At 40.6% G+C, this 14,905-nt stretch overlaps 1 protein-coding gene across 1 annotated transcript; it reads right to left on the bottom strand.

The window, feature by feature from the left end:
- Positions 1-1,036: 1,036 nt before the first annotated feature.
- Positions 1,037-8,164, bottom strand: LOC120470972 (uncharacterized). The gene is made up of 2 exons (XM_089134373.1): positions 7,999-8,164; positions 1,037-7,723 (listed from the first exon to the last, which is right to left on the bottom strand). The coding sequence occupies exon 2, from the start codon at positions 7,632-7,634 to the stop codon at positions 1,611-1,613; it is 6,024 nt and encodes a 2,007-aa protein (XP_088990499.1). The 5' UTR covers positions 7,635-7,723; positions 7,999-8,164; the 3' UTR covers positions 1,037-1,610.
- Positions 8,165-14,905: the final 6,741 nt, after the last annotated feature.

The raw sequence follows: 14,905 nt of genomic DNA, 5'->3' as shown, positions 1-14,905 counted from the left end.
TTAAAGGGGGAATATAACACCAACATTAAAAAAAACCTCTTAATATTAACCTTCCCTTCTTTTTCTTGTTATATATGCAAGCACAAATACAGCAAACGGAGTTTGAGCATGATTATAGGGTAATATGCAAATTAGGTAATTAAAATGCCCTAAATATACTACTTTAAAGGATCCTACCTTAGTTTTGGGGTCTCCTACTATAGATTTGCATGCATTCAATGTTAAAAAACACTTACATTTTCTCACAATATACATTGCAGCATCACCTCTTTTCTCACAATGTCTGAAACGATTCAATAAAAGGAATCAGTCTTTTCAAACCCCTCATCTCTGCCTCAGTGTTTAATGGCAGGTCTAAGTTGACATTGTTCGAGGGGAAATGTGTAAGCTTTATGCCTATTTTTTACATCGTCATGGACACAACAATGAATTTCCTCGTGTTTAAATATTTTTCCTTATAATAATGTATCATTTGCAAAAAGTAAAATGCATCTGTGTAGATGAGAGAATCACCAAAAATTGTTCACACTCTGTATTAGCATGCGCACTTCAAAATAGCATTTTAATGTATGCTCGTTGCAAGGGTTGGCTCAACGCGCCACTGACTTTAGACTTGTTTTTTTTTCTGGTCATTGGCACAATTGTTTTCTGGAACTACAAAATTGCACCAGGGATTGTTTGCGCCGAAACACGCCTCCTTTTTGTGCCGCCCGGGGAGCGCAAAATCATCAGGGAAAAGTCCGATTTGTGCGGGTGCAAAATAGGAATGATTTACGTCAGTGTACAAAGATAGGGCCCGTAATACCACTTGCTGTCTTATTTAACATAAACGCCAATTGCTTTGATACTTTGTTTTGTAATGCAATGACATTCATTTTTAGTCTCATCCTTTTCCATTTTTTTTTTTGGCATGTCTCATGCTTTGGTTTTAGTCATTAAACTGCATATATATTTTCTGCAGAATGTGCATGGTGCCATTTCAGCTGGAATTGCATGAATCATTAAAGTGAACTCTATTAACCTCACTATTCTGCCTTCACTAGTGTGCATAAACTAGCTTTACAGATAGCTAACAGTTTCCAATAAAGTACCAGAAGCTTCTTGCTGTATTGTGGTGTTTTACTGAAAAGACTGTAAAACTGTAACATACAAAAACAAAGAAAAGCATATTACAATCTCAATATGAAGAATATACAATACAAAAAATAAATATTTAGCCTAGAAATAACTAAACTTTCAAATCACGATTGTATGGCAAACAAATAGCACAATGCTAATTTACATAGAAAATGCCATAGGGAAGCTAACGCTATTAGCGTCACATATTTCCTTACAAATTACAAACAGAAAAATGCTAAAATGACTAAATAGGATATCAAAAGTAGGCTAAGATCTCTAAGAAACAAATACTTACAGACAGATATTCGTCAGAGACCAAAATGACAGTTCAGAAACTTTAACACTCTGGAGATCGACTTGCAGGGGAAATGTTATGAGAACAACTGAGCTACGGAAACTCTGAGTGGACAAAACACAAGAAACTCAAAACCCAAATACCTCTTCTCACAATGGGCAGTACACTCCCCGCCTGGAATACTACTATTACACTATTAACCCTTTACTAATAACACAATTTCCGAAACAGGTCTTGAGTACACCTTAGGAGTACCTTCTTTAACTATGCGGACATCTACTTTACGTACTCTTTTATCTCTCCCAGGATAAGTGTTCACAATAAGTCCAGTAGGCCATTCGTTTCTTTTGACCTGAGAGTCCTTTAAGAGGACAACGTCACCAATGGCTAAGTTTGGTTGATCTGCTTGCCATTTTCTTCTTGGTTGAAGGGTAGCAAGATACTCTTCTCGCCATCGTTTCCAGAATGAGTTAGCCAGACTTTGCACCTGTTTCCATTGCTTCCGGTACAAGTCTTTTGGATCGAAGTCCCCAGGAGGAATAGAAGCGGGACAGATTTTCTGAGTGAGAAGAGCCCCTGGAGTCAGTAAATCAGGTTGTTGAGGATCAGATGACACAGGTACTAATGGACGACCATTCATTATGGCTGTTACCTCTGCCATGAGCGTCACAAGTACTTCATGAGTCAGATTTGGAGAATGAACCTTCAGCATCATAGCATCCAAGATACGTCGAGCCACACCAATCATTCTTTCCCACACCCCTCCCATGTGAGAAGAGTGAGGTGGGTTAAACTTCCAAGTGCATGCCTCCTTTTTGAGGTAGGATTGAAGCTCTGGGTCTGAACTTATCTGAAGCTCCTTGCATGCTCCTACAAAGTTCGTTCCACAATCTGAACGGAAAAGTTTGGTGGGTCCTCTTATGGCCAGGAACCTTCTGAGCGCGTTTATGAAACTTGAAGTAGAGAGAGACTCCACAACCTCGATGTGAACTCCTCGTGTGACCAAACAGGTGAACATTACTGCCCATCGTTTATTTTCTACCACTCCACCTCTTGTACGACGGATGCATATGTTCCACGGTCCAAACACATCTACTCCGACATGTGTAAAAGGAGGAGATTGGAAAAGACGATCAGCCGGAAGGTCTGCCATTTTTTGTTGTTGAACATTCCTTCTTAACCTGCGGCAGGTTGTGCATTTGTTGAGTAAATTTGAAACCAACCTTTTTCCTCCAAGGATCCACAGTCCAGCAGACCTGACGGCTCCTTCAGTGATATGTCTACCTTGATGCGCAACCTGTTCGTGGTAGAACTGGACCAGCAAGGCAGCAATGTGATGCTTCTTCGAAATCACAATAGGCTGACTTTGTTCTTGAGTTATTTCAGCAGAAGTCACACGCCCTCCTACTCGCAGCAGACCTTCCTTGTCCAAAAACACATTGAGATTCTTCAATGGACTGTGTTTTATTACGTCCTCGCCTTTGTTCAAAGTTCTCAATTCTTCTTCAAAGGACTCACCTTGAACAGTTCGGACAATGACTAACTTTGCTTGAATTAAAGCGTCCATCTTTGCTTCATCTGAATCAGTAGCCTTTGAGATAGATCTGGCCCTTTCAATGAGCTTCGCTATAGCTTGAGTGAGGCGTTTCCAACTGGAGAATCGCTCAAACCTGTGTGACCCGAGTGAATTTGCCACGATTGTAGTTGCAAACGTAGAGACTTGTGGGCGGACTTCAATGTCCGTGGAGGGTTCAACAAGCTGAAAGTCATTCTGCTGCACAGGACACTCTCCATCTCTTTCCCTCAAGAAGTCGGGACCAGTGAACCAATTTGTAGAACTCAATAAGGAAGCTGGCACATGCCGTGTTCCATGATCGGCAGGATTAATTTCCGTGCTCACAAAGTGCCACTGACTGGGATCGGATGACTTCCTGATGCGAGCAACACGGTTGGCTACGTAGACATAGAACCTTCGGCTGATGTTATTGATATAGCCTAAGACTACTCGACTGTCAGTGTAGTACTTCACATTGTGAATTTCTATGTCAAGTTGACTCAGCAACATGTCTGCTAACTCCACCGCCAGAACGGAAGCACATAACTCCAAGCGAGGTACTGTGTGGACTTGTCTAGGAGCTAATTTGGACTTGCCCATGCAGAAGCCTACGTGGACTTGACCTTCAGAATCTATGGCTCGGAGGTATGCAACCGCTGAAATAGCTGATGTAGAAGCATCCGCAAAGACACACAACTCCCTTTGACAGGTAGATTGCAGTGACGTGTGCACATACTGTCTAGGAATTTGAAGTTTCTCAAGGTCTACAAGCGAATCTTTCCAAGATTTCCATTGTGCCTCTTTTTCTGCTGGCAATTGAGTGTCCCATTCACAGTTCTCTGAGCACAATTCTCTAATGAGAGCTTTACCTTGCATGATGATGGGGGCAGCAAACCCAAGAGGATCGTACAAGCTGTTAACAGCAGAAAGGATGCCTCTTCTTGTGAACGGCTTGTCTTCTCTTGATACGAGAAAGGTGAAACAGTCATGTTGCAAGTCCCAGTTAAGCCCTAAACTTCTCTGTAAGGGCAGAGGCTCTGCACCAAGGTCAAGACTTTTCAGTTCTTTTGCACGTTCCTCAGATGGAAATGCTTCCATTACGTCTGGGTTATTGGAGGCTATTTTGTGCAAACGAATGTTAGAGTCCGCCAGCATTTCTTTGGCACTTTTCAGAGTTTGAATGGCGCTAACGTCTGAAGAAAAAGAAGCCAGTCCATCATCAACGTAAAAGTTTTTAAGGACAAACTGTTTGGCCTCTTCACTGTACTCATCCTGTGTGGCCAGCGCCGCCCTCCGGAGACCATATATAGCTATGGCAGGAGACGGGCTATTTCCAAACACGTGTACGGTCATCCTGTACTCTCTGATTGCCCTTGTGATATCGTTACCTTCGTACCACAGGAAACGCACAAAGTCGCGGTGGTCCTCGCGAATGACAAAACAGTAGAACATTTGCTGTATGTCCGCAGTTATTGCCACAGGTTCTTTTCGGAAGCGCAAAAGGACCCCAATAAGTGTGTTGTTCATGTCTGGACCACTCAACAAAACATCGTTCAAAGACGTGTCTTTGTAAGTTGCACTAGAATCAAACACTACCCGTATCTGATCAGGTTTGCGTGGATGGTACACACCAAAAAACGGTAGGTACCAACACTCTTGATCTTTGGTGGGTGGCGGAACGGGTTCAGCATGTCCTGACTCAAACATTTTTTCCATGAAGTTCAAGAAATGTTCTTTCATTTGGGGCTTTTTGTCAAGCGCTCGACGCAGTGAGTTGAGACGTTTGACTGCTTGGTCTCGATTGTTGGGTAATCTGTGTCTATTCGTTTTGAAGGGCAGTGGTGCCACCCAGCTGTTAGACTCGTCCATGAACATTTGTTCATCCATGATCTCCAAGAAGAGTTCATCCTCGACTGACATGGCAGGTTTGTCATCATGTGGGGTTCTCTTGAACAATTTGTTGGTTAGACAGTCATTTTCATCTATGTCCATCAAGCTGCACGTGTTCCCAGAATTAAATAGGCCGTCAGAGCTCAGAATCTTTTCTTTAACATGGAATGAATTGGTGCAAGAGTCCAACAGAGATGTGCGTCCATTGATCAACACTGATGTGCGGTAAACACTGAGATTGCTAGGCACATGAGCACCTCCAAGGCAAACATCACCTATTATCACCCAGCCGAGGTCGAGGCGTTGGGCGTAAGGAGCATCGTGAGGGCCGTTGTAATGTTCTCTGACCTTGTGCAGTCTTGGTATGTCCCGACCAAGGAGGACCAGTATTGAAGCATTAGGGTCCAAATCAGGAATCTTGGCTGCCAAATGCTTGAGGTGAGCGTGTTGTCTTGCAGCCTCCGGTGTGGGGATCTCAGATCGATCATCTGGGAGCATGTTGCACTCGATTAATGTGGGCAGCCGGACGCTAGTGTTGCCATCAAGAGACTCCAGAATGAACCCGTCAGCTTGGCGTGCTTTTGTCTCTCCTACGCCTGAACAAGTCTTTAGAGTGTAAATTTTGGTGTCTGTGTTAACGTTAAAGATCTCAAAGAATTCTGTTTTTGCTAAAGACCTATTGCTTTGCTCGTCTAAGACAACATAAGCTTTCACTGCCTTTTCCTTGTGCCCAACAGGATAAATGTTTACTAAGCAGATTTTGGAGCATGAGCGTGAGCTGTTACCCTTTCCACATACCTCAGTACATTTGGAGACAATGGCGCGTATAGGACATTCTGCTTCCTCCCCGCCATGCACGTTAGGAGATTCAGATCCTGGAGTTTCAGTTTTCCAGGTTGGTGGTCCAGGGTGCAGTGCGGTAACGTGTTGGTCACTTTTGCACTCATTGCAATGTACACTTGCGTCGCAATCTTTTGCCATGTGGTTGACGGAGGAACAGCACTTGTAACAAATGGCCAATTCTTTCAGAATGACTTTCCTCTGATCCAAAGTCTTTGCTCTGAAACCACGACACTTGCGAAGGGAATGTGGTTTATTGTGGAGCGGGCACAGTTTATCCGGGTCAACCACCTTTTGGTCAGAGGATTCACGATTGCCTTTTGGAGCAAGTATTTCAGTTTTTCGAACAGATACTGCGGTTTTGAAATTGGGCTTGATCATTCTTTCAGGCCTACAAACACTTGGACCACTGGTAGAAAGCAAGGGAGCAAAGCTTGGGTCATTTAAAGTTTTAGCTTTGTCGCACACAAACTTCACGAAAACGGGAAATGGCGGGTATGAAGCATGGTGTTGCTCTTTATAGTAGGATGCTGTGGTAATCCATTTTTCTTGAAGGTGAAATGGGAGTTTCTGAACAATGGGTGTGATGCCCCGGGACGTGTCTAGGTAACTCAGACCAGGCAGGAATCCATCTACCCGGGCAGCATCAAGCTCTGAGATGAGATCACCTAACTCCCTTAACTTGCCGTTTTCTCTGTTTGCGATTTTGGGAAAATCTTCCAACTTTTTCAGGAGAGCATTCTCGATCGCTTCAGGGGACCCATAGATGTCTTCCAGTCTTTGCCATACCATTTTTACACCAGCTGCGGCATCGTAAGTGTGCACAGCCCTTAATCGTTTGGCTTGGTCTGATGATTTGGGGCCTAACCACTTGCAGAGGAGATCTAACTCTTCTTTTGGGGATAAATAGAGACCTGCTGTAGCGTTCAAAAAGGATGCCTTCCAAGCCCAATAATTTTCAGGCTTATCATCAAACGTCAGGAGCCCTGAGCTGACCAACTCTCTGCGTACCAAATATTTGGCTAAGTCCGATGTGGCTGGGGAATTGGACTCGTTTGCACTGGGTACAGGGCGAGGTGACGTCAGCCTAGGCTGCAAAGGAACTGACTGGTTCATTAGATGTTGCTGAAATCTGTGGTCTGTAGTAGCTGGGGTAGGATACTGTGAGTGGGACGTGAAAAGGGCATTTTTGAACGAGCTTTGGGCATAAGGATGAGTTGCTCCGCTGCTGATGTCATACTGTGGAGAGTGCGTCACTGGTAGCTCTTGAAACCCATATTCACTAATCTCGCTGTTTGATATGTTATGCTCTTTATCTTTATGTTGCTCAATATCGCCGCTGTATTTCACTCGCTGAGCTGCTGGAAGTGACACTGTGCTAGCTTGAGGGTAATTAGAGCGATTAATAGTCTGCGGAGGTGGAGCTGGTATGGAGTCAACTACTTTGTCGCTGCTTTCTAGAAACCAGGGTTCTCCACCTTCTTCCCCAGCGGCTGCTTCCAGGACCTCTGCTTCGGCGTTGGCAGCAGCAGCTGCACTCTGTAGACGCAATTTGAGGAGGTCAGCGCTGAGCTCTGCTTTCTTTTTTGTAGCCTCAGCCTTGATGTGGGCCTTTTCTTTTAACACCTCTGCTTCTCGTTCAGCGTATGATGCCTTTGCTTGAGCGGCTGCTGCTTTAGCACGTGCTCTAGCAGCCAAAACGCTTGCATTAGACCACTGACTGGCGTGTGACCGCTGACTGGCGTGTGACCGTTGACTGGCGTGTGACCGCTGACTGGCACGTGAGTTGTTGGAACTGTTCGAGCTCGTTTCCCACAAGTCACCAACGTTGCTGGCTGAACTTTGGCGATCAGAGACAGCAGTGTAGTCTTCCGTGTCGACTTTTGGCTGACTTTCCATGTGTCTTTTTACTATTCTGCCTTCACTAGTGTGCATAAACTAGCTTTACAGATAGCTAACAGTTTCCAATAAAGTACCAGAAGCTTCTTGCTGTATTGTGGTGTTTTACTGAAAAGACTGTAAAACTGTAACATACAAAAACAAAGAAAAGCATATTACAATCTCAATATGAAGAATATACAATACAAAAAATAAATATTTAGCCTAGAAATAACTAAACTTTCAAATCACGATTGTATGGCAAACAAATAGCACAATGCTAATTTACATAGAAAATGCCATAGGGAAGCTAACGCTATTAGCGTCACATATTTCCTTACAAATTACAAACAGAAAAATGCTAAAATGACTAAATAGGATATCAAAAGTAGGCTAAGATCTCTAAGAAACAAATACTTACAGACAGATATTCGTCAGAGACCAAAATGACAGTTCAGAAACTTTAACACTCTGGAGATCGACTTGCAGGGGAAATGTTATGAGAACAACTGAGCTACGGAAACTCTGAGTGGACAAAACACAAGAAACTCAAAACCCAAATACCTCTTCTCACAATGGGCAGTACACTCACTCACACTACATGGTCTCACGCTATATTGAGATCAAATACCCCTTCATAAAATCTGGGCAGTCTCAAAGGAAAACATTGCAGACGCAACTTTTATCTTGCAATGCCAAAATGATGCTCTCGTGACATTCTGGATCCTGATGGTGAAAATCAGTGTATGTTCCACGAAAGATACGAGCACTCACACGACCAACAGTCCTGTATTCCCAGGACATGTCCTGTTTTAAAAAAACTGAAAGATCAGCTCTACAATAAAATATAGATGAGCAAACAAGGAGAATGAGGAAGAAAAACAGGATACAGAGGGAAAAAAACTAAAGATATAAATTTGTTAGTTCGTTTTTGTAAGTTTGTGAGAGCTATTTTTGTTCAATTTGGAAGTATTTCTTTTAGTAATTTATTATTTATATATTTCTGTTTCTAATACAGAAGAGACGCTATTTCTATCATTATTTCATTCATTATTTTTGAATCCTGTCATAATAAAACATGTTGAGTAACCTCTGAGAAGCCTTAGAGTTTTGTGTCTTGTAATATAGCCTAGCAATTTTCTATCCATACAGAGGAGGCATAGGCTACTTTAAATGTATAAATTAATACGGCATCTTTGAGTAAACTTCGAGTATCATTTGAGTATCTGTTTGCCGGGCCGAGTGTCCTGGTTTTTGGTAATCAAAATATGGTCACCCACACTCTTTCAAACTTTCCAATACGCAATTTCTCAGATACAGAAGCAAATTTAATAACAGTAACAGTACAAAATTTGACTTCTTAATATTATATACATTTTAATTTAATTAGAGGATGAAATAACAGCAGAATCCAAATGCAGATAGATTACCTAATGAGGAATGAGGATAATGAAGATAGATGAGGAAAACAAGTTTTTCATATCGTTCAACATTGTTATGCATTCGTGATAACAAATTCTATTTGTGATAGAGCCGAGCATAGTCAAAAATATGAAATTGAATTAATTTGCCTAAAAAGCCTCATATCTGCCATTAAATTAACTAAGTAGCACATGCTAGTGATTAAATGGATGACTGCTCTGTCGCAGTTGCCTTTCCTTTTGTCTCCATGTTGGACAAAAGATATATTTGGAGGTGCCAATCAAAATAAAAAAGACTATTCTTTTTGTGTTTTCCAAGAAATATATTTATTTAATTAACCGCTCACGGCACAAGTATTTGTTCGTTATTTTTCTGTGAGCTAGTGATCCGATCACAGGTCATGTCATTGGATTGCCTATCTCTTAAAGATCACAGCCAGGTTGATAACTTCAGGCACTCACAGAAACTTAAATTACTTTAAAGATTCGTCACTGCATTCACTCCCTTCTAATCACCAGAGAAAACAGGTTTACTCATCTCACTCTCATCTGAACTTTCCATTCTGTAGTTTAAATTACCAGCCCACCTTGCTAGGCTAAAATATTGTGGTTTAGTGCCTTTGTTCAGGTCCACTGGGCAATTATCTGGAAGAAGTAGTGCTTATCAGCTACTCCCTGATGATTACTCTACACTTTTTCACCGAGGAGACATCAGAGTTCTTCTCTACAAGTGTTCTCTAACACGTCTTTGAACTCGCTGAAAGCTCTCGCCTCACAAGGCTAGCAAACAAACTTGACCTGGTTCTTCAGGAGACATGCCGCCCCCCTGAACACAGTCAACCTTTGCTCACTCACCCCCTGCCACTTTAGTCGTACACCTACTGCTGTTAGCTTTTACAGGAGAAGTCTGTGTTCACCCACTTCTTTTCTCCTTTCTCTCCCATGGTTTCTGTCAGCTCATTCACACAAACCTGCAGGCTCTGTGCCCTAAACGCTGGCCTCTCGCCGTCTGTATGGTTTACTCTTTTCCATGACTCCAAATAAATAGAAATATCAAGTTTAAGTTCAAGACACAGTCCGTCAGATTCAAAGACACACTGGCACAGAAAAGTATTTGGATATAAAAAATATACTTTAAAGGGATACTCCATTTTTTTTTTTTTGGAAGTAGGCTCATTTTACAACTCCCACAGATTTAAACTGTTGGGTTTTACCATTTTCGAATCCATTCAGTCGATTTTCTGATATTTACAAGAATATCAGTAACCAGACAGTTTCTGGTACCATTGACTTCAAAGTAGCCTACTATGGAAGTCAATGGGACCAGAAGTTACTGATATTCTTCTAAATACCAGAAAATCGGCTGAATGGATTCGAAAACGGTAAAACCCCACTGTTGGTGTTGTAAAATGAGCCTATTTCCAAAAAAAGCGGAGAATTCCTTTAAACATCTAGGGGTCAGCTGTAAAAATAACACTCTTCGCAACTTTCAGCGCTAATTTTAGCTTTTTTTAAATCCTGATTTCTGACAGTAGTTCTTTAACGCAAAAATAATTTTTGCAAACTGTTAGTAAATCTGTACTGCAACAGCAAATAAGTAAATGAATACAATATGTTGTAAATATAAAATCTATTATTATAATATGTGATTTGAAATCGGTTGTTTTATGAAATGCAACTCATTTCACAATTTTCTGTGACTATGGATGTTACTCATACAATGTGTTCGATGTGATCTATGTAACTCATACAATGTGTTATACTTATATTTGGTTGACTATTTATTTTTATTTAATATGACATCCTCTATGTGGTAAACAGTGAATGAGTCCATGATTCAGCAGTGTTGGACACAGTATATGCATGAATGAGTAAAATGTCTGCTACTTATGTTCCCTCATGCATCTTGTGACTTCAGCACTGCTGTGACATGATGAATGTAAGCAGAATTCAGCAAATGTCCAGTTTTGTCCTAGTTTGAGAAAATCTCTTAGCATTGTGCTGATGCTTACATCATTACAGCAACTGATGTAGATACACAACAAACAGTTCAGAATTCATCATTTGCAAAATGGTACAAATGGTGACAGTCAGTCCTAAAGATCGGACTTGAAAAGCCAGATTGGATTTGTGTGCAGTGTGAACAAAGTCTTAAACAATTGGCAACACTGATGACGAAAGTGTAGTGTCAATGTAAATTTCCATTTTAAGGATTTTTTTATGGCACGCTCCTGACGCAAGAGCATTTCCAGTGCCCTATTGGTAGTGAAACAGTGAAAAACACAAACAATTGCGATTAGAATAACTATTTCAGTGTCTATCAAGTAATAATACAAGCAGGCAAAACATAGTTTGCTCAAGTTGGCTAATGAGGTCAGAATTCCCGACAAGACCACCCTGCTACCCCAAATTTGTCATGGATATTAAGAAACACGAAGCAACATTCGGTTTCTGCCAACCGAATCAGGTTTGAGAAATTAGAGCATTAAATGACTTGATTAAGTTCATTCCAATACTCTGCGTGGGACGGCAGCCATCAAATTGATTCTGCAGACACAGAACATTAAGCATGATGCATAACAAGCAGACTGTATGATGTGTTGCATTAGCATGTAATTACTTCTGATTACAATTACAGAAACATTGCAACTGAAATAATTTCTCAAGACTAAACTTTTTCAATTTCCCTATTAGGTAAAAACATGGAATGAGAGGTAATTCACAGACCATCAATGTGTAGACGCCATAGCATAAGCCGTGTAAAATTGATCAACCCATCTGTGTGGTACCCTCAGGAATAGCACTTCTCTATCAGTGTCGCTGACAGGCTGCGAGTGATAAAATATGATGCGTGCCCAGAACAGCGTTCCATATGGTGTGTGTTTTTTGACAGAACTGTGACCTTAAACAGATGTGTCAGTTTTTCAGGTGTGCGTGCTGGGTGGGTGTCACACCTGTTTTACAAAACAACACAAGCACAAGAACGGCAATTTGTGTAAAATTAATCACTGGTTCCCAACTAATCTTGCAAAAGGACACAGAGTTTGAGAATTGAGATGCAACACAAAATTTGTTTCACACAAATGTACTATTACTTTGTATTTGATATGACTTACAGTATACCGAAGATGATAAAATATGCCAGTCTCTCTCTCTCTTTACAAGTCAGATCAAATAAAGTAAATTGTACACTTCTCTTAACAAGCCTCATAATTTCATGTGTGTAGCACACGTGATATGGGATAAGCTACATGCTTAAGTTTAATAATAATACTTTGGGTTAGAGGCTTGTTCAAATCCCAAACTCTAAGTATGAGAAGTAGTATAACGATACCCAACACAAATAATACTGAATATAACATTCAGTACAGGAAGCTTTTTTCCCACATTTATTGCTCATGTGTCAGCAGTGTTGGGAGTAACGCATTACAAAAGTAATACATTACAGTAACATATTACTTTTTGCTGTAACGCAGTAGTGTAAGGCATTACTAATCAATTTTCAGTAATATTTTACTCGTTATATGTTCAGTGAGGCTTGTATTACAGTTGTATAACAGTGTATTGTCTGCTTTTACTTCTTAAAGGCAACAGACTATGTGAAAGTTTCAAAGCAGTCTTTTAGTGCCAGTTCAGCGCGGTCGCGTCTGTTTTTTCCTCATAAATGCGAACACGAAAACTAAAATAAAATGAATATTTTAAGTTCTATGGAGACTGGAGAGCCAACCCTTCCTCATCCGATTTGCGCAGTGTAATTAACAGAATTACAAAAAATATATTTTACCTCCTATTTTTTTGTCACGCATGAATGTGCGTCTTTTCCCTAATATTAAAAATAAAACATAGACTGATATTTGTCTAATGTCTGGAGTCCTTTAAGGAAGTAGCCTATATACGTTTCAATACATGAATTTTCTAAGAATTTTTATTTCAAGTTTTGACTGCAAATGTCATGTCCATAATGCTCCCCATTTGTAAATAATTTATCCTCAACTAGTTTTGTGGTGTAGGTCTACGTATTTTATAATGTTAACTTCAAATAATACTAATAGCCTAATTTAAAGATAAGGCAGCATTGGATCTGGACGGTAAGGAGAATAACGCTGGAGTTGGAAGAGGTGTGTCGCGATTCTGTAGGTTCGTGGATCTGAGTCGTGTGGTGAATCGCGATTTCGGTTTCATATTGCATATCGTTACAGCCCAAAAGTTAAGTTCTACTTAGTTATTTTGGTGAAAGTAACTCAAAAGTAATACATGAGTAATGTAACGCATTACAATTCTGGGACAGTAATTTTGTAAGGTAATGAATTACTTTTAAATAACAGTAACAAGTAATACCTAATGTATTACAGTTTGGAAGTAACTTGCACAACACTGTGTGTCAGTGATCGAGGCATTTTGGTTCATGACTGCAGTATATTTTCCAGTAGACTGATGCTGTAAATTATGAAACCTGTCAGTCTTGATTTAGTGCATTATCTCCCTTTCTAACATAAGCGTGTTAAAAATTCATAGGGCAAGCTGACTGTTTATGACACTTTATCGATATTATACTGTGAATTCACACAACACAACGTGGCTAGTATTCTAATATTTATTTATTTATTTTTTTTGCAAATAGCCAGTCTTTGGATAAATATAGACTCACCTAAAGGATTATTAGGAACACCATACTAATACTGTGTTTGACCCCCTTTGACCTTCAGAACTGCCTTAATTCTATGCCATTAATTCAACAGTGCTGAAAGCATTCTTTAGAAATGTTGGCCCATATTGATAGGATAGCATCTTGCAATTGATGGAGATTTTTTTCATTTTAGTACAGTGAACTCATTGTCATGTTCAAGAAACCAAATTGAAATGATTCAAGCTTTGTGACATGGTGCATTATCCTGCTGGAAGTAGCCATCAGAGGATGAGTACATGGTGGCCATAAAGGGATGGACATGGTCAGAAACAATGCTCAGTTAGGTTGTGGCATTAACATGCCCAATTGGCACTAAGGGGCCTAAAGTGCCTAGAAAACATCCCCCACACCATTACACCACCACCACCAGCCTGCACAGTGGTAACAGGGACAAAGACAACATGTGGATGAAAGACAACAACTCCCAGAATGCACTTGCTTCGCTGCCCTTCGCTGGGATTCGGACATCGGCAGCCGAACATGTCCGAGAAAAAGAGGATGGTAACCCCTACACAGCTTTCTCCACAGAACAAGAGCCTGCTAGCTTAGCTTCCAAAAAAAAGATGGCTGACACTATGTGTATGTGATATAGTGGATTTTACATATAAAGTGTCTCTTTTCAAATGCATTATTATATTGTTTAAATGCTTATGCTTCGTTAAAAAAAAAGAAGAGTGCTATGTTCATTTATTAAATTATTTATTTTCACTGGACATACCAGAGTGATGATGTCATCGCACGCCTTAGTAGCCCGTGTTTCCCCTTGATGTGCTTCATTCAGAGTAAATACGACGAAGCCAACACTGCAGCGCTCATGTTATTTCTTTATCAATTTTTTTATACTTCCTGACTGACTATAGAGCCTATTTAGCAACATCGCCCTATTCTTAGTTTCCCAGATAAGCAGCAGTGTGGAAGAGACTGATTGAGCAGTGTGTCCACTTGGAGTTGTTACAAGGTCAAGTCAGTCAGGTAAACGCCACCATCAACAGCCTGTCTACACGGAAGCCAAAATGGATGAGCTAAAACGTCTTCAGGATGAAATTGGTGAGAAATAATGCACACTTTCATGCTAAAAGCTGGCAAAACTTACTTCACCTAACACGAGAGGATGAGACAAATGTGACTTGTTTGTCACTCTTGAACCGCCTTAGTAACTATCTTCTGAGAACGGAGCTAGACGAGTTAGAAAATGGAGGCATGGCTGAACTTTTGACAAT

The sequence above is a fragment of the Pimephales promelas genome, chromosome 8, assembly GCF_988280905.1.
Source record: "Pimephales promelas chromosome 8, fPimPro1.hap1.1, whole genome shotgun sequence".
NCBI lineage: Eukaryota > Metazoa > Chordata > Actinopteri > Cypriniformes > Leuciscidae > Pimephales > Pimephales promelas.
Note: the sequence above shows the minus strand (reverse complement) of the source record. Positions and strands in the feature narration are given on the sequence as shown.

Bases quoted from the DNA above. Each gene is read 5' to 3' on its own strand.
- LOC120470972 (XM_089134373.1), bottom strand. From the start codon at position 7,634: ATGCACACTAGTGAAGGCAGAATAGTAAAAAGACACATGGAAAGTCAG.